The 26,958-nt window shown below is 32.9% G+C and overlaps 1 protein-coding gene across 2 annotated transcripts in view; it reads left to right on the top strand.

The window, feature by feature from the left end:
* The window catches only part of LOC114325672 (serine/threonine-protein phosphatase 6 regulatory ankyrin repeat subunit A), a 314,485-nt gene that overhangs the window by 281,018 nt on the left and 6,509 nt on the right, over positions 1-26,958 (top strand). For both annotated transcript variants that reach the window (XM_028273796.2, XM_028273793.2), the window contains exon 20: positions 21,660-21,795. In XM_028273796.2, coding sequence (XP_028129597.1) covers positions 21,660-21,795 — 136 coding nt within the window. The remainder of the gene's footprint in view (positions 1-21,659; positions 21,796-26,958) is intronic.

Genomic DNA, 26,958 nt, shown 5'->3' with positions numbered 1-26,958 from the left:
GGCTCTACAAATTCTTGTACTTTTTTTTTCAAGCCATACAAACCTACTATACTATAATAAAAATCTAAAAATCTAAACTATATAAAAAAATCACAAGTATATAAAAAATTATTAGTTCTCGTGACAAATGTTTTTGTGTAATTTATACAAGTTGTTAGCTTTATTGCACTAGTCTTATAATAATCAAAAAAATAATAATATATCTAGGTATTTTGCCTAAACTGATTCCACTTAACATTTTAATGTTGCACCAATTTGTCTATATTTAAGGATAGAGATGTTGTGTGCAGTGTTGTGAAATCGTTAAAGCTTTGTGCTCTAGAATGCAAACCAATAATTTAATACGAACAGGACGTTTGTAGTCTGTGATACTTATAGAACAAAACAGAAAGTAAGTAGTCCAGAAGTTTCAAGGTTCAAATCTAGGCGCTGCGCTGACCAGAAAAACGAGAATTTACACCTAGAAGTTTAGAATTCAACATATTATGTAGATGATATTATAAAAACAGTGAAGGTTAAAAAGACTAGAATGTGCCATTTAGTCCCGTCACTTTGTATTTTTAGAACATATCTTTTTAATATAATTATTACCTTTGAATCCCGAAACAAGGTGGCGTGTACTATTTAAAAAAGGGGTGGATTTCACCCCTAAAATACAAAAAACGCAAATTACACCATATGACTTTTGTTTCTTGAGGTATTCTCTAACCAGTCACCAATTTTCATGAAAATTGATGGAGGTTCAACTAAATCGGAGGTAAACATTTTCAGTCACTGCACTTTCAGAAATATAAAAAATAATTTAAAAAAAAGGTGGATTTCTTCCCTAAACTGCAAAAAGCGCAAGTTCGCACCATATAACTTTTATTTCTTGAGGTAATCTCTAACTACTCACTAATTTTCATGAAAATCGATGGAGGTTCAACGAAATCCGAGGTAAAAACTTTCAGTGACTGCACTTTCAGACATATATAAAATTATCTTTAAAAAGGGGTGGATTTCACCCCTAAAATGCAAAAAGCGCAAGTTAGAACTATGTCACCTTTGTTCCTTGTGGTATTCCCTAACCACTCACCAATTTTCATAAAAATCGATGGAGGTTCAACGTAATCGGAGGTAATAGCTCATAGTCACCTTCAGTGACTGCACTATGTATGTTTAAATGTTATGGAAATGGTTAAATTCCGGCCTTTTTTTTCGTAGTACATACTGAAGTACTGAATATTTTTTATGTAATATTTCCTATATTACCTAAATTCCATAAATTTAGAATTAATTTACATCATATACTATTAATTTACATCATATTATATTAAGTTAAAATAATATATTAAGATATGAGTTATGATGATTAAATATCTCGTTTAATTTAACTAATTTTTAATAATTTATATCCTAAAAGAAGTACTATAACAAGGTCTACGGTCAGTATATTATTAAAAAAGTTTGCAGTCTCAGTTTGATGTCTGAATAGGCAACACGAATTCTGAATACAATTCAGTAGATTCAGTAGAAAACGAAATATGATAGGAAGAGTTTTAGGCAGTGTATATGTTATAGTCAAAGCCCGAATTCCAGGCACTCCTAGGTTTGACTAGGCAATCCTCAGGTCTGACTGACGGTCTTAGTCAAAGCTCGAAATAGATTACAGTTTCGGCCTTTGACTAGTCAAACCTAGGAGAGACTACGTTGGTCAGGCAAAGGTCGAAATTTAATTTTATGAAATCTAGTTTGACTAGTCAAACCCCGATCTGGTATTAAAATGTCGTAATTTGTTAGATTAGGTCATTGTGTAGGTAGTTATTAATCAATGATTAGGTTTAATAAAACGTCATTTTTTATTTGTAATGTTTATTATTTTTATAGTGTAATTAAATAAAAAAATAGTGCTTATTCTCGCATGTTGAGGCATTATCATTATGGCATTTAGAGTTGCACAATACGTTTGACCTTTTACAATTACATTGTTTTGAAGAGCATTTCTTATTGCAGTGGTATTTTACAAATCCTTGTCCTCCAAATTTAGAATATTTTGTACTAATTTCTCTTAGAGACAGCTTAACGTCTAGAACATCTTCGAAATTAAGAAAATTCTCTAAGAAAAAAGTGTGTTTATTGTTTCGTATTTCGTATCAACTCTATGTATATAAACCGTCAATTATTGTTTTATCTTGTATGATTTAATGTGACCAACTAGCCCGAAAAATCCGGGACGTAACGCGAATTACGAAGTCGTGTCCCGGCGTCCCGGACAAGGCTTCCGGGTCATCCGAATGTTCAATGTTTTCGTAAAATTCTATTTTGAAATTTTAAATACGTTTTTCTTCTATGAAGTTACATCAAATTGAATTGATGGGATGAAAAAAAGTCGACAATTTCTGGTGTGTAGGTAATACTAATACCACATCCAAAACGCATGCATTTTATATCGTGGTATTATAGTTCTACGAAAACTCAAACCATTGACATTTTCCCGTTTCTATATTTTAATTATCGTCTTCTGAAAAGACGACTTAAAAACATGAATATCAAATAATGATAATTATATTTTTATGATAACCTAAGGTTTTATTTACATGGAAAGGCATCAGTTGATTTTCTAATTTTTCTGTTTTTGAGAACGATTTCTGGATTGGAAGTCGAAACGTTAAAAACTAACAAAAATGAAATTATCATTATAACCCATGCCATCAAAAAAATGTTGTCAACATAAAAATGTTAAATAATCAATAAAATGATATAAGTTTTATATTTAAAAAAAAATGGCCCGATTTTCATTGAAAAGTCCCGAATTTTAGATATATTGTTTAAAGCCTTGTCCTGAATTCGACTAAATTGGAGTTGCTCACACTATAGTGTGATACCCAAAATATTTCGAGCATCTCCTTGGCAAGCGTTCAAGCATGCGTTGTGCACAGACAGAAAAGATTAAAACAAATAAAGGAAATGCGATTGAAGGTTTTCATGCCCAGGCTAATGCTATGAAACAATTAAGTGAAAAAAATGTCCTCCAATTTTGATCGGAAAAACTGTAACAATACCTATCCCCAGCTTTGATAGAGCCAAAGGAGATGCTTGAAATATTTTGGATATCATACAAGATAAAACAATTGACGGTTTATATAGAATTGGTACGAAATACGGAACAATAAACACACTTTTTTCAAGAAATCAAATAAGAGAATGCAAAGAGAAATTCCCTAATTTCGAAGATGTTCCAGACGTTAAGCTCTCTCTGTCTCTAAGAGAAATTAGTACAAAAGATTCTAAATTTGGAGGACAAGCAAGGATTTATAAAATGCTACTGCAATAAGGAATTATCTTCCAAATTATGCGAGAATAAACACTAGTTTTTTATTTTAATTACGACAATATCAAAATAATAAACATTAAAATTAAAATGACGTTTTATTAAACCTAATCTAACAAATTGCGACATTTTAATACGAGATCGGGGTTTGACTAGTCAAACTCCGATTTCATAAAATTAAATTTCGACCTTTGCCTGACCAACTTAGTCTCTCCTAGATTTGACTAGTCAAACGCCGAAACTGTGATTTATTTCGGGCTTTGACTAAGATCGTCAGTCAGACCTGAGGATTGCCTAGTCAAACCTAGGAGTGCCTGAAATTCTGTCTTTGACTATAACATATATACACTGTATCTACACTGTATCTGTGACGGAGATTAATATTGGAAAAATGCGAAAAAAATGTATTGTACAGATAATGGCAAAATACCCTACATAAACAAAAATCCAAGAAATGGAATTGAAATTAAAAAATTTATTTACAGTATTAAGAAATTATTGATGTATCACCACCACCACTTTCAGAATATTTTATTATTTACCCTAGAACCACAATTTGGTTTGGCATAACTGTCACACCAACAGTAACGTGGGGTCGCCGGTGCCCCGTTCTTAAAATCATTTAAAATATAACTTCGAAATAAATTGCCTGTTTCAATTGAGTTTTTGAATAATTTGTTGTATAGGTATCTCGTACACTTTATATAAGATATAGCACATTAAAACTATGACTAACAAATAAACGTTGTAAATGTTATAAATAACTCCCATATTTCTCTTCTTGCAGTGAATTTGTCCACTGCTTTCTCCCTCAGCACGTAAGTACTGTTTTATCTTTATCATCGAAACGCAATCTATTTAAAAGAAACTCAAATCGATTTTTTTTTTTTGGCATTGTGTTACGAAATATTGCAACACCAACTTTTTCTGACCACATATTATATTCTAGAGTCTAGAGGAATACCTTTTAAAACGCCAGCAAAATAAAGAAGTTCAAACAAAGCTATAAGTTATGGCTTATTTATTTGTTATAAATACCGAATTCTTAAGCATATTTTGTAATTCTATTCCTTTATTATTTCGTTGGTATTATTTATTTCTTTCACATATTTTGCATCTCTAACTATTCTTTTTGACCAGGTAAAAATGCAAAACAATATTTTGCGAAGAGGTTTTTGTTTTCTTGGTCACTAATGGCTGTGAGTAGGTGCCACTTAAAATCAATACGACATCAAGACCAGAAAATCCGGGACGATTTTCTGTAGGTTTCTTAGTAGATTCTATGCCCACAACGTCCTCGTTGTTTTTTATCTCCTCCTGTACCTATTGTAATGTATATTCATCACGTATAGAATCGTTGACTAAACAGCCATCTTCATCGTACTATTTTCTTTATCTAAAGACTACTGGCCACTAATATTTCACTCGATTCGTCTTTGTATAGCTCATCTCAAAGTTCTTTTCTCGTAAAAGGGCGCCTTCTTTCATACAATGTTCTTTTTCAGCAAAGTCTAGCATTTTGTCATCCATTCCACTAAAATAATAATAATTAGTGCAAAATAAAAGAAAATAAACATCTAATCTTACTCTGAAAAAATAATATTTGATGTTCCGCTTATGCACCATTTCCTTTTTACCTGCTTCCTTTTCGGATACCTGCTTCATCATGTCGTAGACTTCTGGACGTCTTTTTCTGTAGGTACTTCTTGTAGCATCGTACCTACCTTCCTTACCGGTTTTTGCAACCACTTGGCTATTACCTGATCAGATGGTCCATCAGTCTGTGTCTATTTGTGTACATCCTCTGTATTTGATTTCTGGCCAGGATGTCTCTTGTTTTAAGGAATCTTCTTGTGGCTTGGTGGAAGAAGTATCTTTTAATATTCTCAGCCACCTTCTTCAGTGGTGTGTACTGGAGCCTTTTTTGGATGGTTGCATTTGTGACTCTGTCTTGCAACATTGATCCATCTATTAACAGGTAACATGCTGTCTCAGTTCTCTCTAGGTTCCTCCAGTTGAACTCTGCCGTGGAACTGCATACTGGAACTTCATACAACATCACGGACCTAACGTAGGACTGGTACAGCTGTATCGTAGCTATGAGGATCTACAGCTGGAGGTCTAGACCTCGCGCAAGCGTATTCAAGAAAAACAAAACAGCTAGATCACGGGCAATCCCAAGTTGTGGTTCTAGGTTTAATAAACATAGCAGGAACATTTTTGCTGACAGATATTTCTTATATATTTATACTTCACGCTTAGACAATTAAAAAAACCACTGTTTTTACAACATTTTCTTTTAGAATGTCCACCGTTTGTTTTTATGTCATCATTTTAAAGAATAAATCTAGCACCTAGATTTAATATATATAACTATTAGTTTCTAGAACAGATGATTTTAAAAAGTAGATATCTCCGGTCCAAAAAAGCGTGATTTTGTGCTCGTACGTGTTATGCCTCATATATCAGTCTTTTGGGTACGTAAAATTTTGAATGTGTTGTCAAATCTACCAAAGACAAGTAGGACAAAGCGTAAAAGTATATTTTGTTCACGCCTTTATACTAGGTCGCTTAAAGCGCACCAGTTCTCTTGGACTGGATGATTCTTTTCTCACCTTAAGTGTTAGCATCACCAGTTGAGTAGTCAGCGCTATACCACCTAATTGTAGTTTAGTGTTTACTTATGTCGTTCAAAAAGACCAACTGAAACTAAACAAACAGACGCTGTAGATGCATATTATTGTTTTATTGTTAAACGGGCTTGCTTCCAGCATTATTTAACAAAATCCAAGCATCTCTTACTGTACTGACCTGTACTAACATATGGATGCGAAATGTCCATGACCAAATCAAACGAAGAAAAGCTCAGACGTTTTGAACTAAAAATACTTAAGAAAATTTTTCGACCTCACCACGACATTAACACAAACCAGTACAGGATCAGAACCAACATCGAATTAAAGGCACTCTACAATGACACCGATATTATTCAAGAAATTAAATCACAGGGACTAAGATGGGCAGGCCACCTGTACAGACTTCATAACAAGAGACTTGTAAGACTTATAAGACAGGTATGGGAGGAGATTCCTACAGGCAAAAGACCTCTCGGACGTCCCAGAATGCGATGGAGAGATAACATCCAAGCAGATCTCCGAAAAATGAACATTCCATTTGACCCTAGGTTGATGGAAGACCGAACAAATTGGAAGAAAGTTGTATAGTCAGCCAGGACCCACCCAGGGTTGTAGCGCTACGTGATGATGACGATGAAGCATTTCTTACACCCTACATACAAATAAATGGCATCACCCTTCAGAGTTCCCAAAGCTTCATATACCTGCTCAGAGAGCTAAATAGTCAGCTAGACCACTCAAAAGAAATTAGAAGACGTATTGAAATAGCAATGTCTGTTTTTATGAACATGCGTAAAATGCTTTGCAACCCCAATAAGCTATCAGTTACAATAAGATTGTACAACTAATGTGTTATGTGTGGGCTCTATTACTATACAGCTGTGAGACCTGGACACTAAGACAGTATGACGTCAACAAACTAAATTTATTCGAAATGTGGATGTACCTCCGAATGCTAAGAATAACTGGACCAGCACAACTAAGAATGAAGGAAAAACTCTGACATGAAGTAAAAACCACTTCTATGTAATTGGTATATTTATTAAAAATTTTAAAAGTCCCAATGGATTGAAAAAAGTGTCCAATTCAGAACGTTTTCGGACCTATCAGTCCATCATCAGTGAATTCAAATACTTGCTAAATAGCCCCAGAACCAAACAATGGTTGAAATTATAATTCAATCTACATTGAATCTACCAACCATTGTTTGGTTCTGGGGCTATTTAGCAAGTATTTGAATTCACTGATGATGGACTGATAGGTCCGAAAACGTTCTGAATTGGACACATTTTTTCAATCGATTGCATTGGGATTTTTAAAATTTTTAATAAATATACCAATTACATAGAAGTGGTTTTTACTTCATGTTAGAGTTTTTTAACTATATGGCATACAGTCAACCTAGGGAACTACCCTTTTTAGTTTAAGAATGAAGAAGTACTGGAAATAATAAACATACGTCAACATCTGCACAATACAATCAAAATTAGAAAGACGTCATATTTAGGACACATAATGCGCCATAGGGAATTTGAGCAGCTCCAGGTAATATTAGAAGGCAAAATCGAAGGTAAAAAGGGTATAGGAAGAAAGAAAAAGTCCTGGCTCCGAAACATCAGAGATTGGACCCACACAACAAGGAATGACTTAATTCATCAAGCCCATGACAGAGAGAAATTTGCCATATTGATCGACAACCTCAATAGAGAATGCACTTAGGAGGTGGAAACATCTAATATTTAAGGCATTTCTTAATTCTTCGAATACCTTGAATATCTTTTTAGGTATTCTTCGTTTTCCAAGCATACACTCGGCAAAATTTTTAGACGTCAACGGCCCATCTGTGATATTGTATGGAACTGAATGTTGGGCAGGAAAAAGGAAAGAGGAACAATTAATGCATGTGGTGGAAATTAGAATGCTTAGATAAATGAGTGAGTGACAAAAATGGATAAAATTAAGAGTTAGTAGGTGTATTAGGGAAGTCTAAAGATGGCATCAATTGATGCCAAAATGAGAGAGCTGGTTAAGAGGGTTTGGTCATGTTCAACGTCGAAACGTTAATCACCCAATACCAAGAATTTTTGAACTGCAGGTTTCTGGAAAGAGTTTGAGAGGAAGACCAAATAAGACCAGGGGATAGACGCTTATGAAGGACATGTCGGTAAAGGGGATTGACAATGATATGACCTAAGATAGAAGCTCATGGAGAAATGTAATTAGGGAAGCTGACCCCGCACAAAGGTTAAGGCTAAGAAAATGATGTCGGAGCCATGATGAAGGGATAATCATTAGTGCTGTCCCATATAATCAAAAAGCTGAGATAAATGAAAACAACGTTTTTTGAGAAGAAATACAGATTGAGAGGGATGTCAGGAAGGGCTCTGTCCTGTCTTCTACTCTATTCAGTGTGTAGTACGCAGAGAAAATAATACAGGAGGCACCATAAGAACTAAATATGAGCTGAAAAAGCTTCAAAAGCTGAAAAAAGTACTTACTCTATAGAAGGGATATTACAATTATTGCAGTTACAAAAATATCACATGAACAAGAACATTTGTATTACCATTATGTGGAGGTTATCAATAATTTGTGTTTTTTATGCAACTAACAGTTGTACTATTTCTTTACATTTTCACGAATTCTAACCATAAAAGACTGAAAATGTTTGTTTCCTATTATACTTCCACAAAATTTATTATAACTATGTGACTACAGTTCTCAAGACTTGAGAAAGGCACTCTGCCGAAACAGCTGTAGTCACATAGTTATAATAAATTTTGTGGGAGTACTCAAATTCTCAAGACTTGAGAAAGGCACTCTGCCGAAACAGCTATAGCCACATAGTTATAATAAATTTTGTGGAAGTATAGAAAACAAACGATTTCAGTGTTTTATGGTTTGATAAAATGAACTTCCATCAAGTAACGGTTGAATCCATCAATTATTTTCACGAATTGTTTTGGTTTTTCTACTATTTTTTTTTTGTTATTGCATTTTGTATACATAACATACTAAATTTAATGGGAATAAACTATAATTCGAATCCAAACACGTTTAATCATTCAGTTGGTCTTTGAATTTTGTAGTTTTTTAATTACTTCTCAATGTTATGCTTGAAAGGCTTGCTTTTTGTCTTTGATGTATTAACTAAATATTTAATTACAGAAGATTGTTCATCATGGTAAGATATCTTTAAGAATAGAGCAGTGATAAAATATAAAAAATGTAATACCTTTACTTATCCACAGAAGTATCGACAATGGCAAATGACATTTTGTTTTCAAACTTCACAAATATTTCTGGCTTTACACCTTTACAGGAAACCAGCTTTTAATTGATATGCACTCGTATATACAGTGATGACGTTTAGGTCGGAATAAATTCATTTTCTCGATAATTTGGAGAGAAATCCCGAAACATATCGATTTTTATTTTTAAATTATGCTTTTTTTGGCATATATGTCATACTGGTGACGTCATCCATCTGGGCGTGATGACGTAATCGATGATTTTTTTAAATGAGAGTAGGGGTCGTATGATAGCTCATTTGAAAGGTAATTTAATTCTTTATTCAATAATATAAACATTAACATAATTATTTATACAGGGTGCCCAAAAAAAATTTTAATTAAATTAATTGAGACAAAAAGAAGAATGTATGTAATTTATTTAACTCAAAATACATTTTACTGCTGTCAGACAACAGAAAAAATATTTATGTGTGAAATAAACATTTTACTTGTTTTCTGTTTTGTAACAGCAGTAAAATGTATTTTGTGTCAATTAAATCCTTCTTTTTGTGTCAATTAAATAATTCAAAAGAAAATTTTTTTGACACCCTGTATAAATGATTATATTAATGTTTATATTACTGAATAGAGAACTGAATATCCTTTCAAATGAGCTAGCAAACGACCTCTATTCTCATTTAAAAAACTAATCGATTACGTTATTACGCCCAAATAGATAACGTCACTAGTATGGTATACAGGGTGTTTCATTAATAATTGTCCATATAGTAACTGGAGAAACCTTAGCACAAAATACAAAGATTTAACCTAAAACACTTAAATGAAATGTGGTTCCTGACTAAGTTACAGGGTGTTTTATCTAAAAATTTAAAAATTATTTTTGCTCAGAATTTTAAAACTATTCGACGTATCCTTTTCATACTTGGCAGGAAGTATAGGTACTATACAAACTACTAAATTATGTTAAACAAACGTTTCTGGCTTTTACCAGAGGCGTACGACGGGGAGAAGTGAAGGTTGACCCTTTCCAAATTCTACGCCACTGGCGGAATTGCTATTTTAGTTCAATTTTTGGATTCTCCAATACTTTATATGAAAATAATACACTCTTCATTCGTAACGATAAAGTGATTAGTTTTCGAGATCTTTGAAGTTAAAAATTAAAGGACACTGTTATTTTGATTAATGTATTGTGTTACTTCATTTTTAATTTCAAATATCTCGAAAACTAATCATTTCATCGTTATGAATGAGGAGTATATTATTTGCATTAAAAGTATCGAAAAACAAAAAATTACACTAAAATAGCAATTTCGTCAGTGGCGTAGAATTTGAAAAGGGTCAACCAGCCACTATTCCCTGTCGTAGGCCTCTGGTAGTAACTAGAAACGTTTATTTATCTTTATTTAGTAGAATGTACAGTATCTACACTTTCTGCCAAGTATGATAAGGATACGCCAAATAGTTTTAAAGTACTGGGTACAAATAATTTTTACATTTTAATCATATGAATCATATCATAAATTAATCAAAATAACTGTGCCGTTTCATATTTAACTTCAAATATCTCGAAAACTAATAACTTTATCGTTACTAATAAAGAGTATATTATTTACGTAGAAAGTATTGGAGAATCTAAAAATGGCACTAAAATAGTAATTCCTCCAGTGGCGTAGAATTTGAGAAGGTCAACCATCCACTCTCCCCTGTCGTACGCCTTTGGTAGTAGCTAGAAACGTTTGTTTATCATAATTTAGTAGGGTGTATAGTAGTCGCACTTTTTGCCAAGTATGAAAATGATACGTCGAATAGTTTTAAAATGCTGTGCAAAAATAATTTTTAAATTTTTAGATAAAACACCCTGTACCTCAGTAAGGAACCACATTTTATTTAAGTGTTTTAGGTTAAATCTTCGTATTTTGTGATAAGGTTTCACCAGTTACTATATGGACAATTATTAATGAAACACCCTGTATATGACAAAAAATGATAATTCAAAAATAAAAATCGACCTGTTTCGGGATTTGTGTACAAAATCGCCCATTCTCGAGAAAATAAATTTATTCCAATCTAAACGTCCTCACTGTAGGTATAAAATAAATATCATCTTCCATTTATAAAAAGATCAAAAAATCTCACTTACCATATATATTTTTATTTTATTATATACCTACAGGGTGCGCCAAACCTCTGGTCTTCTTTGATTACGGCTAAACTATGAGATATACAAAAAAATGTTTATAACAAAACTAATGTGTATCAAAGAGGTCTATAATTTAAAATTATTTTCAATTATACAGGGTGAGTCAGAACGACGGTATGAACCAAAGTTGTATTTTTTTAAATGGAACTATATATGTATATTAAATCATTTTTGCATATATTATTTAAAAATATGAAAAATTTGTAGAAGGTCTTATAGGTCTAAAGTTAATAATTTTCGAAATATTTACATTTTTATTGAGAAAAATGGTAATATTTATAGGGTTGTGGATTATGTTTCCAAGGAAATAAAAATTTGGGTGATAGGTCAAAGTTTTTAAAATATAGTGTTATTTTTAAATAATTTAATATTTTTTACTTTTCGCCATAAAATATACAGTGTGATCACTATTTGCAAATACAAAATTTTCTCATTTTTTTTAATGGGACACCCTGTATATTACTTTTGCGTTTTGTAGTAAATATTACAACCTTTCTTTTGGTGTAAGGTTGTATGTACCTAGCATGTTTCGTTTTGTAGATATTTAAAAAAAAACTATAGATTTTACGTGTTTGCGGATTTTTTATTTAAAAATTTTTTTGCAAAAAAAATAATTATAATCTGGTTTTAGAAACATACACTAAAATATAAAATATGAAGATAAAAACGTAATTAAAGATTAAAATGAATCGTATGCTAGTACAATTCTTCTTCTTCTTCTTCTTCCTCTTTATAAGCAATTCTGCTTGTTCATTGGCGGATTGATACCTCTATGGAAGGTTGTCGCTCCATCTTTTGCGCGGTCGGCCGATTCTTCTTCTGCCGATTGGTGATTTATCTCGTGCTATTTTGACCACACGTGTCTCCCCCATTCTGGTTATATGGTTGTTCCATTCTTTTTTCTATTTAGTGTCCATTCGTTTATACACTGTACGTTACATTGTCTTCTAATATCTTCGTTCCTCTTTCGATCTCTCAGTGTATTTCCTGTAATTCTTCTCAGTACTCTCATCTCTGCCGTTTCCAGTAGTCTTTGTGTTGTGGCTGTATCGGGTCTTGTTTCTGATGCATATGTCATTATTGGTCTTACACTGGCTTTATAAATTCTTGACTTCATCTCAGTGTTAATATGTCGGTTTCGCCATATAGTGTTATTAAGGCATCCTGCCAATCTATTTGCTTTTTGTACTTGATTTCTCACTTCTTTGTCTAGGTCTCCGTAACTTGACAATGTAATTCCAAGGTATTTTACTTCCATTACTTGTTCAATACTGATACCATCAATTTCTATTTTGCATCTGATTGGTTCTTTACTGATTACTAAAGTTTTAGTTTTTTGAGATGAAATTGTCATATTGAATTCTTTTGCTCTTATGTTAAATCTGTGGACTAATCTTTGCAGACTATCTTCATCTTGGGCTATCAATATTGCGTCGTCTGCGTAGCAGAGTATTTTTACTTCTTTGAGTCTAGTACAATTCAATTGAATTTAATAACTTTAAATTATTTTACAAAAAATATTTTACCATATTAATGAATGCATAAATTAGTTACTAAATTAAATAAACAACCAAATTTTAAATCAACCGTAGTAATTTTTCTACTACAGCAACTTTCCTGTACCAAATTAATTGTTAGTTAAATTGTATTTAGTTAAACTTTTAATTTACCTTTTAAATTTACTTACATACATCTTGAAAATATAAAAATTATTATAAAGTATGCTTTGAAACAAATGAATGTTAAATGTATCATCCAAATTATTTATTAATATAAATAGTATTTACTGGTGTCACAAAAACTGGGAATACTTTTGTAGTTGAAATTTTTGTAACAATTTTTTTTATTTTAAATTTTAATTTTTTAACCGAAACATTTTTGGATATGACATTTGTTTTGGGCGAAACCATTAGAAATTATTACCAGATTTTGTGACACGAGTAGTAGACCAGGGTAATAAGACAAAAATATACCCTGTTCGTGACACTTCAGCAGCCAGGGTACTGAAGCGTTTTTTCGACAAGTAATACCTATAGGAACAAATTGTAACTATTTCCTGCGTAGGATCTGGCGGCCATTTTTATTTATAAACAATTAACTGTCAAAAAATGGCATTTTCCCCTTTTTTTTTCAAATCGATTGAAAACAATGAAACTTATGATTTCTTTAGTACAAATATCTTTGAGATTATGGAAAAAGCTTTAAAATGACATATTGCAAAGTTTGATATACTCATTTATTGTTAATATAATTGAGAAAAAAGGTCGGAATTGCAAAAAAAATTATTTTCGCAATAACTGCTGTAAAAATTAGTGTACAGGTTTGAAATTTTTGTCAAGTGAGGGTTCTTTGGTGCTTAATATGTGATAAAAATTTCAAAGCGATTCATTCAATTGTTTAAATTTTATTCGAATTGTTTATCTCACAGAGCATTTTTTTTGCAATAACATAAGTCAGAAAAAAATGACGTTAGGACCATTCCACAGGTGTCAAATGGAAGAGCATGAGCTATATTTTCAACTTGGTTTAGAGAAAGTGAATAAAAAATGCATTTATTAGTAATAAATAATTATGCAAAAGTATGTAAATCTTCCCTTATAAACTTTTTGAATAACTTTTTCCAAAAAAATAACTTTTTTTACCCTGTTTTAAGTGCACAACTACCAAGCAATGTTATTTATATCATACTTGATTAAAAATTGTAATAAATATATATAATTTCTTATATAACAAAATAAAAAGTTTATAAGGAAAGATTTACGATACTTTTGCATAATTATTTATTACTAATAAATGCACTTTTTATTCACTTTTTTTAAACCAAGTTGAAAATATAGCTCATGCTCTTTCATTTGACACCTGTGGAATGGTTCTAACTTCATTTTTTTCTGACTTATGTTATTGCAAAAAAAATGCTCTCTGTGATAAACAATTTGAATAAAATTTAAACAATTAAATGAATCGCTTTGAAATTTTTATCACATATTAAGCACCAAAGAACCCTTATATGACAAAAATTTCAAAGGTGTACACTAATTTTTATAATAGATATTGCGAAATTAATTTTTTTTGCAATTACAACCTTTTTTCTCAATTATATTAACAATAAATGAGTATATCAAACTTTGTAATACGTCATTTTAAAGCTTTTTCCATAATCTCAAAGATATTTGTACTAAAAAAACCATAAGTTTCACCGTTTTCCATTGATTTGAAAAAATAGGGAAAAATGCCATTTTTGACAGTTAATTGTTTATAAATAAAAATGGCCGCCAGATCCTACGCAGGAAATAGTTACAATTTGTTCTTATAGGTATTACCTGTCAAAAAAACGCTTCAGTACCCTGGCTGCTCGAGTGTCATGGAAAAAACCTTATTACCCTGGACTATAGGTACATAGATACTATTTACTTCTTAATATACTTCCATAACGTTCATTTGTTTCAAAGCATACTTTATACGTTCTCAAGGTGTAGGTAAATTAAAAAGTTATTAACTGATCTTACTCGTAAATACAATATAACTAACAATTAATTTGGTATAGGAAAGTTGCTGCGGTAGATTGATTCTACTAGTTACTACGATTGATTTAAAATTTGGTTGTTTATTTAATTTAGTAACTAATTTATGTATTCATTAATATGGTAAAATATTTTTTGTAAAATAATTTAAAGTTATTAAATTCAATTGAATTGTACTAGCATACGATTTATTTTAATCTTTAATTACGTTTTTATTTTCATATTTTATATTTTAGTGTATGTTTCTAAAACCAGATTATAATTATTTTTTTTGCAAAAAAATTTTTAAATAAAAAATCCGCAAAAACGTAAAATCTATAATTTTTTTAAAATATCTACAAAACTAAACATGCTAGGTACATACAACCTTGTACCAAAAGAAAGGTTGTAATATTTACTACCAAACGCAAAACTAATACACAGGGTGTCCCATTTAAAAAAAAATGAGAAAACTTTGTATTTGCAAATAGTGATCACACTGTATATTTTATGGCTAAAAGTAAACAATATTAAATTATTTAAAAATAACACTATATTTTAAAAACTTTGACCTATCACCTAAATTTTTATTTCCTTGGAAACATAATCCACAAACCCTATAAATATTACCATTTTTCTCAATAAAAATGTAAATATTTCGAAAGTTATTAACTTTAGGCCTATAAGACCTCATACAAATTTTTCATATTTTTAAATAATATATTCAAAAATGATTTAATATACAGGGTGTTCCATTTAAAAAAATAAAACTTTGGTTCATACCGTCATTCTGACTCACCCTGTATAATTGAAAATAATTTTAAATTATAGACCTCTTTGATACACATTAGTTTTGTTATAAACATTTTTTTGTATATCTCATAGTTTACCCGTAATCAAAGAAGACCAGAGGTTTGGCGCACCCTGTATATACATAATATAACTGAAATTACATAATTTGCTACAAAGATACGATACAGGGTGTTACAACCTTAAAAATTAAATAAATTTATTAATCGCATTCAGTATAATTTTCCTGAATGCGATAACTGTTTTTTGTATTATAAAATAAACGTGTTCGTAATAAAAAATTTTATATTTTGACGTGACCAGTGACGTACCACGAACATAAGTAAGTAACCACTTATTTTCTTCTACAGAGAGACAGTAATTCCGAGATGATTACAGAAAACTACGAAAAATTTGTAGAATTAATAAAAAATGTCTCTAGGAAAGTTATCCCAGGAAAGTGAATTGGCCCTGGAAAATGAATATGACGAGTAGTAGCAAAATATAATAGAACTTATTAAAAGCTTAGCTCCAACCTTACAAGACAACAGCAAATCAAGTCTCTGTTCAACTCCTTGTGAATGGAATAACAGAACCGATATAAAAACCAAAATACTAGAAAAATACTGAATCAAGAGACAAACCACCTAGGAACTCCATTTACACTAGAAGAACTCCACGATGGTATGAACAGGGTAATAATAAGTAAAGTAATGAACAGGATGAGAGCATGAATGAAACTTATAAGAGGGCTGCTTTCGTAGATCTGACAGCAGCCTATAACAAAGTAAGGCACACGACTGCCCCACAATACGACACTCTCGACAAAACACACGTTTTTTGGTCATGCTGGAGGACAAAGTAAGTAGATGGAGGGTCCAAAAGAACGGTCTCCCACAGGGAAGTGTTTTAGCACCAATGCTTCTAAAATTACTCTGAGTCTTATTTTTTAATCCCATAGAACGTAAAAAATGAATAAAAATTGAATTCTGGGGGTAAGGGTATTTTGCCTATCTTAACGGGGGTATCCTATCAATTAATTTTGTGCTGTGTTGGCCAAATTTTGACTTCTACTAGAAGTTAACAAAATAAAACTGTTTCAATTAAAACAATAAAATAAAGTTTTAAATGTTTACTTTAAAATTTTATAAGTAGTCATTTATAAATTTGGATTTACAAATGCAAAGACTTAAAAAATTGATCAATATACATTTCTATTAGGTATTCCTGATTATTCGTCTCCTTTACAATTATTAAAGAAGTCTGTAACAGTAAGTTTATTTCAACTATTAATAAGTGGTAGGAATTTTTATTTTGTATGTTGCAGGCAATTCTTCTGTCAAAATAGACAATAGAGTTATCCGTTTGTAAGTTCTTTACTAATGTGTTTGTTCGATCTAAGCAGGCGTATTAAGATGTCTTTTATTTGATATTATTGTTCTTCAAGTTCCATATTCTATCGAAAGTTAGAAATGATCATGGCTATGGGGACCCTGTTGACTACCGCTCGAAATAGTTCTGAACTACTTCATTAAAACCATTACATCAAGTTCCTAAGCCAGAATATTCTTAGTCTTCCCACATTTCGCTTTTTTCTCGAATTTTGCATTGCATATATACACTGCGCGTCATAGAAAACGGGCACCCCAAAAAATTGGTCATTTTTAATGTCTAGTATCTTCTAAACCTGTTGTCCGATTTACGTAATTTTTTTAATATGGTGTAGCCATATTCCTCAACAATATCGCTGTAATAATATTGTTGCTAAGCACATAAGTGTCATTGTATACCGGGTGTACGAATCAAACTGTGTTTTTTTCTCAAGTTCGCAACACCCTGTGGAATATTCTAGTATTTATAAAATACTGAAATTAAGACCCGACTATAGCTTCAGGTTTTCTTAATATTCTGTTTTTTGATTCATTCGCTTATGTTGGAAAATACAAAAGTTAGACACTTTAAGAACTAGCCATGTTTTTCGTCAGTACAGGTTGTTTCTAAATAAGTGCGACAAACTTTAAGGGGTAATTCTGTATGAAAAAATGATGACTGTTCGCTTTATAAACATATGTCCGCAAATGCTTCGTTTCCGAGATACGGGATGTTCAATTTGTTCTTAGAATCTGACGATTTATGTATTGCCTTAAAACTAGTTGAGATATGCAAATGAAATTTAGTAGGTTTTAAGAGATAGTTATTTCGCATTTTTTAAAATGCAATAAAAAATTTTGTATTCACCATTGGCGCGCATACGGGTAATATGACCGATCCTATTACCCGTATGCACGCCATTGATGAATATAAAATACTTAATTGTATGTCAAAAAATGTGCAATAATACGTCTTAAAACCCACCAAATTTCATTTGCATATTTCAACCGGGTTTCAAGCAATAAATAAATCGTCAGTTCGTAAAAAAAAATTCAACATCCCGTATCTCGAAAAAGAAGCATTTGCGAGCATACGATTATAATGCAAACTGTCATTATTTTTTAATGCATAATTACCACTTAAAGTTTGTCGCACTTATTTAGAAACACCCTTTACTGATGAAGAACATGGCTAGTTGTTCAAGTACCTAACTTTTGTATTATCCAACATAAGCTAATGAACCAAAAAACAAAATGTTAAGAAAACCTGAGGCTATAATTGGGTTTTAATTTCAGTATTTGATAAATGCTAGAATATTCCACAGGGTGTTGCGAACTTTGAGAAAAAACACAGTTTGATTCGTACATCCGGTATACAATGAAAATTTACCTGTTTAGCAACAATATTATTACAGCGATATTGTTAAGAAATATGGGTATAACATATTAAAAAAATTACGTAAATCGGACAACAGGTTTAGGAGATACTAGACATTAAAAATTACCCATTTTTGGGGTGCCCGTTTTCTATGACGCGCAGTGTATATAAACTGTTATTAGGCGTCACACGTCAACGCCCTTCCGTAGGGATCTATGGAGGAGTATCACCAAGCCGCTAGCCCTTATCCCTTGCCGTACCGCTCCTCCGTAGGCCGATCAGAAGACACCAGTTTATTCCAGACCAAGTCGTAGATTCTATTGAATTTTATACTACCGACGTTGGCCTTTGATTAATTTCGAATGACCTGGCTGAGGCTCGAACCGTCGATCGCAAATCCACTAAACTTGTCGATCGACTGCGCCTCTGACAACTGAGCGGAGCCGTCGTGACCGACGCGCGACGGCTCAATTGACGACTTGCATAATAAGTTGTAATAATGAGTATTTTTGTTTTTGACCTGTCATCACATGTTCTAGGTTCTCAAATTTTCATTTTTTGATAATTAATATCATTTCCGCTTCATTTCCTATCACTCTAGTTACTTCCACGTTTGACATTCTTTGAATATATTCCATAATAGTCGTAGGATTTTTCTGTAATGCCAAAATTCTAAGGCGGTCAACTCATTCAGATGCACTTGTTTTAATATCCACTCTTCCAAGACATAAAGAAAAGTAATACACAACACCGAAGAATACTTAGGTGTATAGTTCCAACCTTATATCCCGACAAAAAAACTTATTAAGTTTAATGAATGATGCACGTGCTATTTCAATACGTGTCTTAATTTCTTTGATTTGATCTACGTTTGATGTTATTCATGTTCCTAAGTAGGTATTTGTAGGTATCAATACTTTCAGTTACAGCATATTCAATATAAATACTTGAATCTTCTTGAATCAATATAAATATTCTTCTTCTTGTGCCCTGTTCGTTACGAACGTTGGCTATTAACTTGGCAATTATGATCTTGCTTACAGCACTTCTGAATAGTTCTATGGATGTGAGCCCGAACCACTTCCGCAGATGTTGAAGCCACGGGTGTCTTCTTCTGCCTAACCCTCGCTTATTGTATATCAGGGGTCACCAACTAGCGGACCGCGGTCCGCATCCGGATCGTTATCTACTTTTGTGCGGACCGTCATTAAATTCAGAATGTAGCGTTTGGTAATTTTGAAAATGTTTGGCCATGAAATTGTATATTATGTTTGACTCAACTTATCTGTGCGAAGCCGCTTTATCAAGAATGAACTTTATTAAAACTCGGTACAGATCTCAGCTAACAGATGAATATCTCAAATCCCCAATGAGAATAAATAGCATCAAACTCACTCCAAACTTCAGACAGGTTGTACATAATAAAAAATGTAATTTTTCTCACTGATAATTTAATTTTGTAAAGAATGACAAATTTTCTGATTCGGTTTTTTTTGTGGATTCCTGTTCAAAAATGTCCCCTTAAACAAATTCAGAAGGAGACCGGGATGTCGGGCAAAACAATCTTTTTATGCAAATTCAAAATTTCCTTTTAGCCCCGAAAATTGTATTTAAAAAAAAAGGTCTCTCATCATTTTTTCAAAAGTTGATGGTTTTCAAGTTATAAGCGATTTAAAATCTGAGAAATGTGAAAATACTTATGCGTTTACGAGGTTTGACAACTCATACGTAAATTATTAGTTTTCAGGTTACCAAGTGCCTAAATTGAACTTTATAAATTAAATTTCAAGATTCTAACGAGTAATCGGGACTTACTTCAATATATACCGTTGTTTTTTAATTGTTAATTATGCGAGTACACTCGACTTTTAAGTCGCCGCACATCGCAATTTATGGTGCGTCTCTGTCGCACTTATTATACATATTATACGTACTTATGCAAAAAATGTCCAACAAATACTCGACATTTATTAAAATTTTATAATTTATTATTAACAAATTTTTTCTTAATGATGGATTTATTTATCCAATTAATTATTGCCAATGGGCTAATTAAATACGCCAATAAAAACAAATGGTCGAAATTGAAATACACCCCGATAACTCATCAGAATCTTGAAATTGAATGTTTAAACTTCAATTTAGGCACTTAACAACCGCAAAAATAATAATGTACACATGAATTTTCAAGCTTCGAAAATGATTATTTTTCGCATTTTTCAGTTTAAAAATCGCTTAAAACTTGAAATCTATCAAGTTTTGAGAAAAATGACAGAAAATCTTTTTTGTTTAAGATGACCCAAAAATGCTAAAAACATATTTCGGGATCAAAAAAGGTGATGTTTTGGATTTAGTAAAAAACTGTTAAAGACAATTTCTGCCTAAAAATTTAGCACTGAACCCTTCCGATTTGCTTACCGAATTGGAACAACCAAACAGGTAGTCCTCCGTAGAACTCCGGACCCCGGAAGTGTCATATGTTTTCGAAACGGACCCTCAAGAAATATAATTGGTGACCCCTGCTGTATATTTTTCCTGGATAATCAATTGCAGTAGACGGTACTTATCCTATCTCAATATGTGGCCTAGACATTCAAGTCTACTTTATCTAATTGTTCTCACAATTTCTTTCTCTTTTCCGTTTTTGTGGATTACCTCTATTGGTGAAATGTTTGGACCAGGATAAACAAAGAAAGCGTCGGTACACCCACATTTAGCGTCCAGGCCCCCATAGCATATAGTAAGATCGGAAAAATGTAGCATTTAATTATTAGACGTGGTTTTAGCGGAAGACAAATCCTTGCATATGAGGAGCTTTTTCATATTGTTACATGCTGCTCTAGCTCGTCCTATTCTCGCCTAAATTTCTGTAACCTGTTCTCATTTTGCATTTACTTTGGTGTCAAGGTCTACATAAGATTCTACACGGTCAACTAATACGTTGTTTATCCGTAACTATCGAGCAGGTTGTTGCTTTTTGCTTATCGGCATCCGCTTTGTCTTCTTGAAGTTGAGGCCCAGGCCATATTCCTCACTACTAAATTAACTCTTTCCATTGCCTGTTGTAACTCGTCTATGCTACTGGCAAGTATCACCATCAAGCAAGTACTGTGTCATCAATATGTTGATATAAATAAAACAAATTTTTATTGACTGGGATAAGTTTAAAAGAAATATATTTGCTACATTTCTAAGTTTCGTGTTATTTTTATCTTTTAGGCACAATCCGACATCGAGTGGAAATTTGGATTGAGCAAGTTGATTCGTTCGATGCACAGAACCACGACAGCTCCTTCACCGATCAACTTAATCACCACTTGGTTATTTTATTTAGTTGATGTGTGCAAGAAGCGAGGTAAGATTGATCATGTAGCCCCATACATTAATCATAAGCGAGAACTTAAATCATTTTTCAAGCTTGCGTTTATACAGCTCATACTTATTTTGTAGTGGTTTTCAATCCACTATTGCATCTCTTTCTAATCGACGGGGTTTACCCAGAGACATGTTAACAATAGACCAGGCTAGGGATATGCCGCTCAATGCCTCGGGGTGTAACGCCAATATCAAGTACGGTGGTCTAGCTATCTTTGTCTGTCGTGCGAGTGTGAGCGTATCTACCAAAAGTTGGAAGTAATGGAACGACACAGACACAGAGGCGGCAGCCATCATATGCTAGAGAGAAAAAGCTAAGCGCCGGTAGAGAGAGATAGACCACCGACCCGAACTGCTCCGCATTACGCTATTTTTCGGACCTGATCTAATCTATGTGTTATTATATCTATGGGTTTACCCCGTCTAAACTACGCCGATTATAAAGAGATGCCTATCCTGAGTACAAGCATTTTACATTTACCGACAACGTGACTTTTCCGCTGCCACCGATTAGATACCTAACCTTGCCGATTAGAAAGAGATGCCTACCCTGTTTACAACGTTTTTCTCTGTCGCACTGAGGGAACAGTTTTATATTGCAGCGCGAAGTTTAGGTCTATCTATCTATTATGTTTATCTATCTACTGCCACTGGCTCTTTCTTATATTACTTTTTCCTTTCAAACGCTCCTATTTTACATAATATTCCTCTTTCTAACTATGTCCTATTTCTTTTCCTGTCTATTCTTATTATTCCACAGCACCTTTCCATATCTGTTGTCGCTCTGTTAGTGTGGTTCCTATTATTAATTATTAAATTTTCATTACCGAATATCATTATACAGTGCGCTGAAATAAGTGTTACCCCCCCCCCCCCCATATTAACTCATTTGTTTTTGGCACATTAACAAAAAAACGCTCGCACAGGTCGATTTTTAAAATAATTATAGTATATTATAGCATCAACGTTTCGAACTTTACGCGATCCCTCTTCAGGTGGCAGTCATAACTTTGATTTTTTTAAATGGGAAAGTACATCATGTGACACCTCATTTAAAAGCTTTTAAAATACTAATTACAAAAATGTATAATACTTGGGCAAAATTTTAGTCAAATGCTTTATAAATGCATTATTTTTTTTCGAATCCTGAGAAAACTAATGAGTCTTTTTGAAAATTTTAAACGCACAATGAACGATTACACTATTACCGAGAGCCGAAAGTCCCTTAGAATAAACAAAAAGTCTTTTTTGAATGATATATTTGAAATTAAAAAGCATACTACATTTTCTCTTCGTTTTCACCCCTGTAACTTATTAAAATAAACATTATAGAAGTTTTTACGGACTTTTTGCCCTCGGCTATAATATAATCTTTCATTCTGCGTTTAAATTTTTCAAAAATTCTTATTGGTTTTCTCAGGATAAAAAAAACAAGAATGCATTTAAAAAACATTTGGCCGAAATGTTGCCTAAGTATTATACATTTTTGTAATCAGTGTTTTAAAAGCTTTTAAATGAGGTGTCACATGATGTACTTTCCTATCTAAAAAATCAAAGTTATGACTGCAACCTGAAGATGGATCGCGTAAAGTAAGAAACATTGATGCTATAATATACTATGAATATTTTAAAAATACTCTTAATCTTATTCCATCTCTTATGGTAACTCTTATTCCATCGCACTGTATATGTTCCTTTTTGTTTTATTCTCAGATGCGTATCCCATCAGATGATATAAAGTTGTCTAATAATTTTTGAAAAGGAGCAATCTTATCTCTTCTTTTACATCCTTTCAGAACGTTGGTCACCATCATAGCTATCTTAATTTTATTCATTGCCACTCTAAATAGCATGCTTGTATCAACACAATACCAATCTCGCAATTTCTTCAACCATGAGGTTCTTCTTCGTCCTGGACTGCGTTTGCCTGCTATTTTCTCTTGCATAATATTTTGTAGCAACCTATATTTGGGACCTCTCAGTACATGTCCGAAATACTCCAGCTTTCTCTTCTTGATGATTTTTATAATCTCAGTAGTCTTGCTGAGACGTTCTATTGTTGTGGAGCTTCGAATCTTCTCCACACAAGAAATTTTTAAAATCCTTCTATAGCACCACATTTCGACAGCCTCAAGGCGATTTAGATGGATTTTATTCACAGTCCAGGACTCGACACCATAAAGTAAGACCGAGAACATGTAGGAGCGAAGTAGGCAGAACCTCAATGCAAATTTTAGGTCTCTTTTAGGAAACAAACTATATATTTTTCAAAAGGCTAAGTTTTCAATCTAATAGCACATAAAACAACAGCAAAAATGCTGCTCTACATCCTACCAGATTGAAAACAATGGGAACCTTCTCTGGTAACACCCCCGAGGCTTCTACCTTAGCATCCGTTATGGCTTGCAAATTGTAGAAGCCTCGGAGGTATTACCAGAGAAGGTTCCCATTGTTTTCAATCTGGTAGGATGTAGAGCAGCATTTTTTGGTATTGTTTTATGTGCTATCAGATTGAAAACTTACTCTTTTGCTAGCAGTTGCCGCTAGAGCATCCCTGTCATTTCGTTAGTTGCAATCCGTGACTGTACGCCGGGGTTTGTCCTAGTTGGGTCAGAGAGAGCAGCATATATGCCTCCTGATGAGAGACTAATAAGTTTCGAAACCGGTAGAGGTGCTTGCTGCACTCTCTGATTGAGCTAGAATGATGATGGGCTGTAGTTTCATGTTGCAACGAAATTGAAAATGGTTATTCATTTTTGATATATATTTTTCATTAAGAAGCAGATTTAAACATCAGTTTTGAGAGAAAAAAAATAATAACCAGTTCTATAGTTGCCTTAAATTTTTAATCTTGTTTTTTGCTATATCGTGCAATTCACACAAATGTTTTAGATTGTAGGTATTTGAATATTCTTTCAATTGCAACTAATGTCATTTTAATACTGATTGTGCAATTGCATTTTTAATAATTAATTTAACTATTCTCGGAAAACATTAGAATAAGTAAAAAACATATCTAAATTTTGTGTCTCTTGATCCAGTAAATATAGACCAATTAAACAAAATATTTTATATTAGGGATTACCTATTCAAGTGTTACATAACGATATATTTCAAGATTTTGACCCTCTCTCCTCCCTTATGCAACGCACCGTAACATTTTACCAACGAATATATTAGTCTTCTTCTTCCTTCTAATGTCCATTTTTGGACATAGGCCTCTCCCAACTCCTTCCTTCGATCTTTATCCTGGGCAACATACTTCTTTTTATATCATCTTCCCATCGCATCTGTGGTTTTCCTCTTGGTCTTGGTCATCTACCTTTGTAGGGTCTCTAATGTTGTATTGTGGCGTTCCAACATTGGTGGAATCATTGTATCGCGATGGTTTCCCTTAAATAGGCAGGGTTGTTAATATTCGCTTCAGAGTTGTGACTGCATAGCTTCACTGAAGATGCATGGGATGCTGAAATAGCTATATGGAGATGGTGGTCAAACTTTGAGTCGAATAAAAGTAAAAACTGCCTTTATTATTTTTCATCTTTACTCAGAATTGAGTATTTAGAAACTGTCTTTCGGTCCTTTTCCTTGACGGACAGAAGGTAAATGCGCGGCCAAAGTGTCCTATTTGCTTTCTCCTATTTTCGTCGTCTGTTGTGCTTATATATTGTAAAAAGCAGTTTATTAACGAAAAGTAAAAGCCAGAGATACAGGATGCATCCAGAAAGCAGTTTATTAACGAAAAGTCTTGGATTTAAAATATTGTTTATTATATTTTTATTTCAATTATTCTAATTGTTTAAAAAGTAGTGCATCTTTGTATCTAGGGCTTTTCGTTGTTTTCCTCGTTTTGCCAGAGATGTCCCTAGATTGCGTCTCAAAAGGTGGAATCATTGTATCGCGATGGTTTCCCTTAAATAGGCAGGATTGTTAATATTCGCTTCAGAGTTGTGACTGCATAGCTTCACTGAAGACGCATGGGATGCTGAAATAGCTATATGGAGATGGTGATCCAACTCTGAGTCGAATAAAACAAAAACTGCCTTTATTATATTGGTCTTTTTGTCTAGCAGTGTGCCCTGCGAAGCTCCATTTGAGTTTGGCAATTTTTGTTGTGATATCCTGGACTTTTGTTTTTGATCTTACCAAGTCGTTCCTCTTTATATCTGGCCGTCGTATAGATTTTTAGATTTCACTTTCTGCTGTAGTTAGAAAAACAGAGTTTACGATCAGGGTATCCTCCCTATACTTATGGTTAATAGACGTGGACACTCACCAAGGCCAATATGGATAAAATAATAAAGGCACAAAGAGCGATGGAAAGATCAATGCTCGGGGTTAGGCTTACAGACAAAAAACAAATAAATGGATTATAAACAAAACCAAAGTTAACGAGGTAGGAGAACATGCTGCCAAATTAAAACGGAGCTTCGCAGGACACAATGCCCGACTGAAAGATAAAAGATGAAATCACGAAATACAACAATGGAGACCATGGTTATAAAGGAGAAGCAGAGGAAGGCCACAAATGTGATGGGCTGATGACATAAAGAAGTTTGGAGGACACAACTGGAAGCAAGTGGCGCACAATAGAAAACACCGGATTGAATTGGGGGAGGCCTATGTCCAAAGTTGGATTACTTAAGGCTAAAGAAGAAGTTGTAGTTAGTTTATTCATATTTGCCTTGGTTGGGGTCTATGCTTGATATCCAGATCTTTGTCATAATAAGAAGGATGCACTGGTTAAATTAAACTTTGGTCCTCAACTATTAAGATATTTTTCAGTTCTTAAAACTGAGTTTTCCAAATCCTGCCCATGCCAGTTTTGCTCTTCTAGTGATTTACGCACTTTGTTTCTCTTTGTCAGAGTTTCAGAATTTGGTCTAGGTAGGTCTTTTCATGGACCATTCTAGCTTACTGTCATTTCTAGTGATATATCTGATATCTGGGATGATCTGTGTTTGTCATTGTTTTTGACAATATGTTTGATTTGTATTATTATGTATTAGTTGCCTATATCTGCCCACATTTCGATACATTTTTTCAAATGCCTTTTCATTTTTCATAGTCTGCGAAGACAAGCAATACGGGTAGCTTGTATCCATTTGCCTTCTCTATCAATATTCTCATTGTCAGCAGATGG

This window comes from Diabrotica virgifera, chromosome 4 (genome assembly GCF_917563875.1).
Source record: "Diabrotica virgifera virgifera chromosome 4, PGI_DIABVI_V3a".
Classification (NCBI taxonomy): domain Eukaryota; kingdom Metazoa; phylum Arthropoda; class Insecta; order Coleoptera; family Chrysomelidae; genus Diabrotica; species Diabrotica virgifera.
This window is presented reverse-complemented; position numbering and strand designations above follow the sequence as displayed.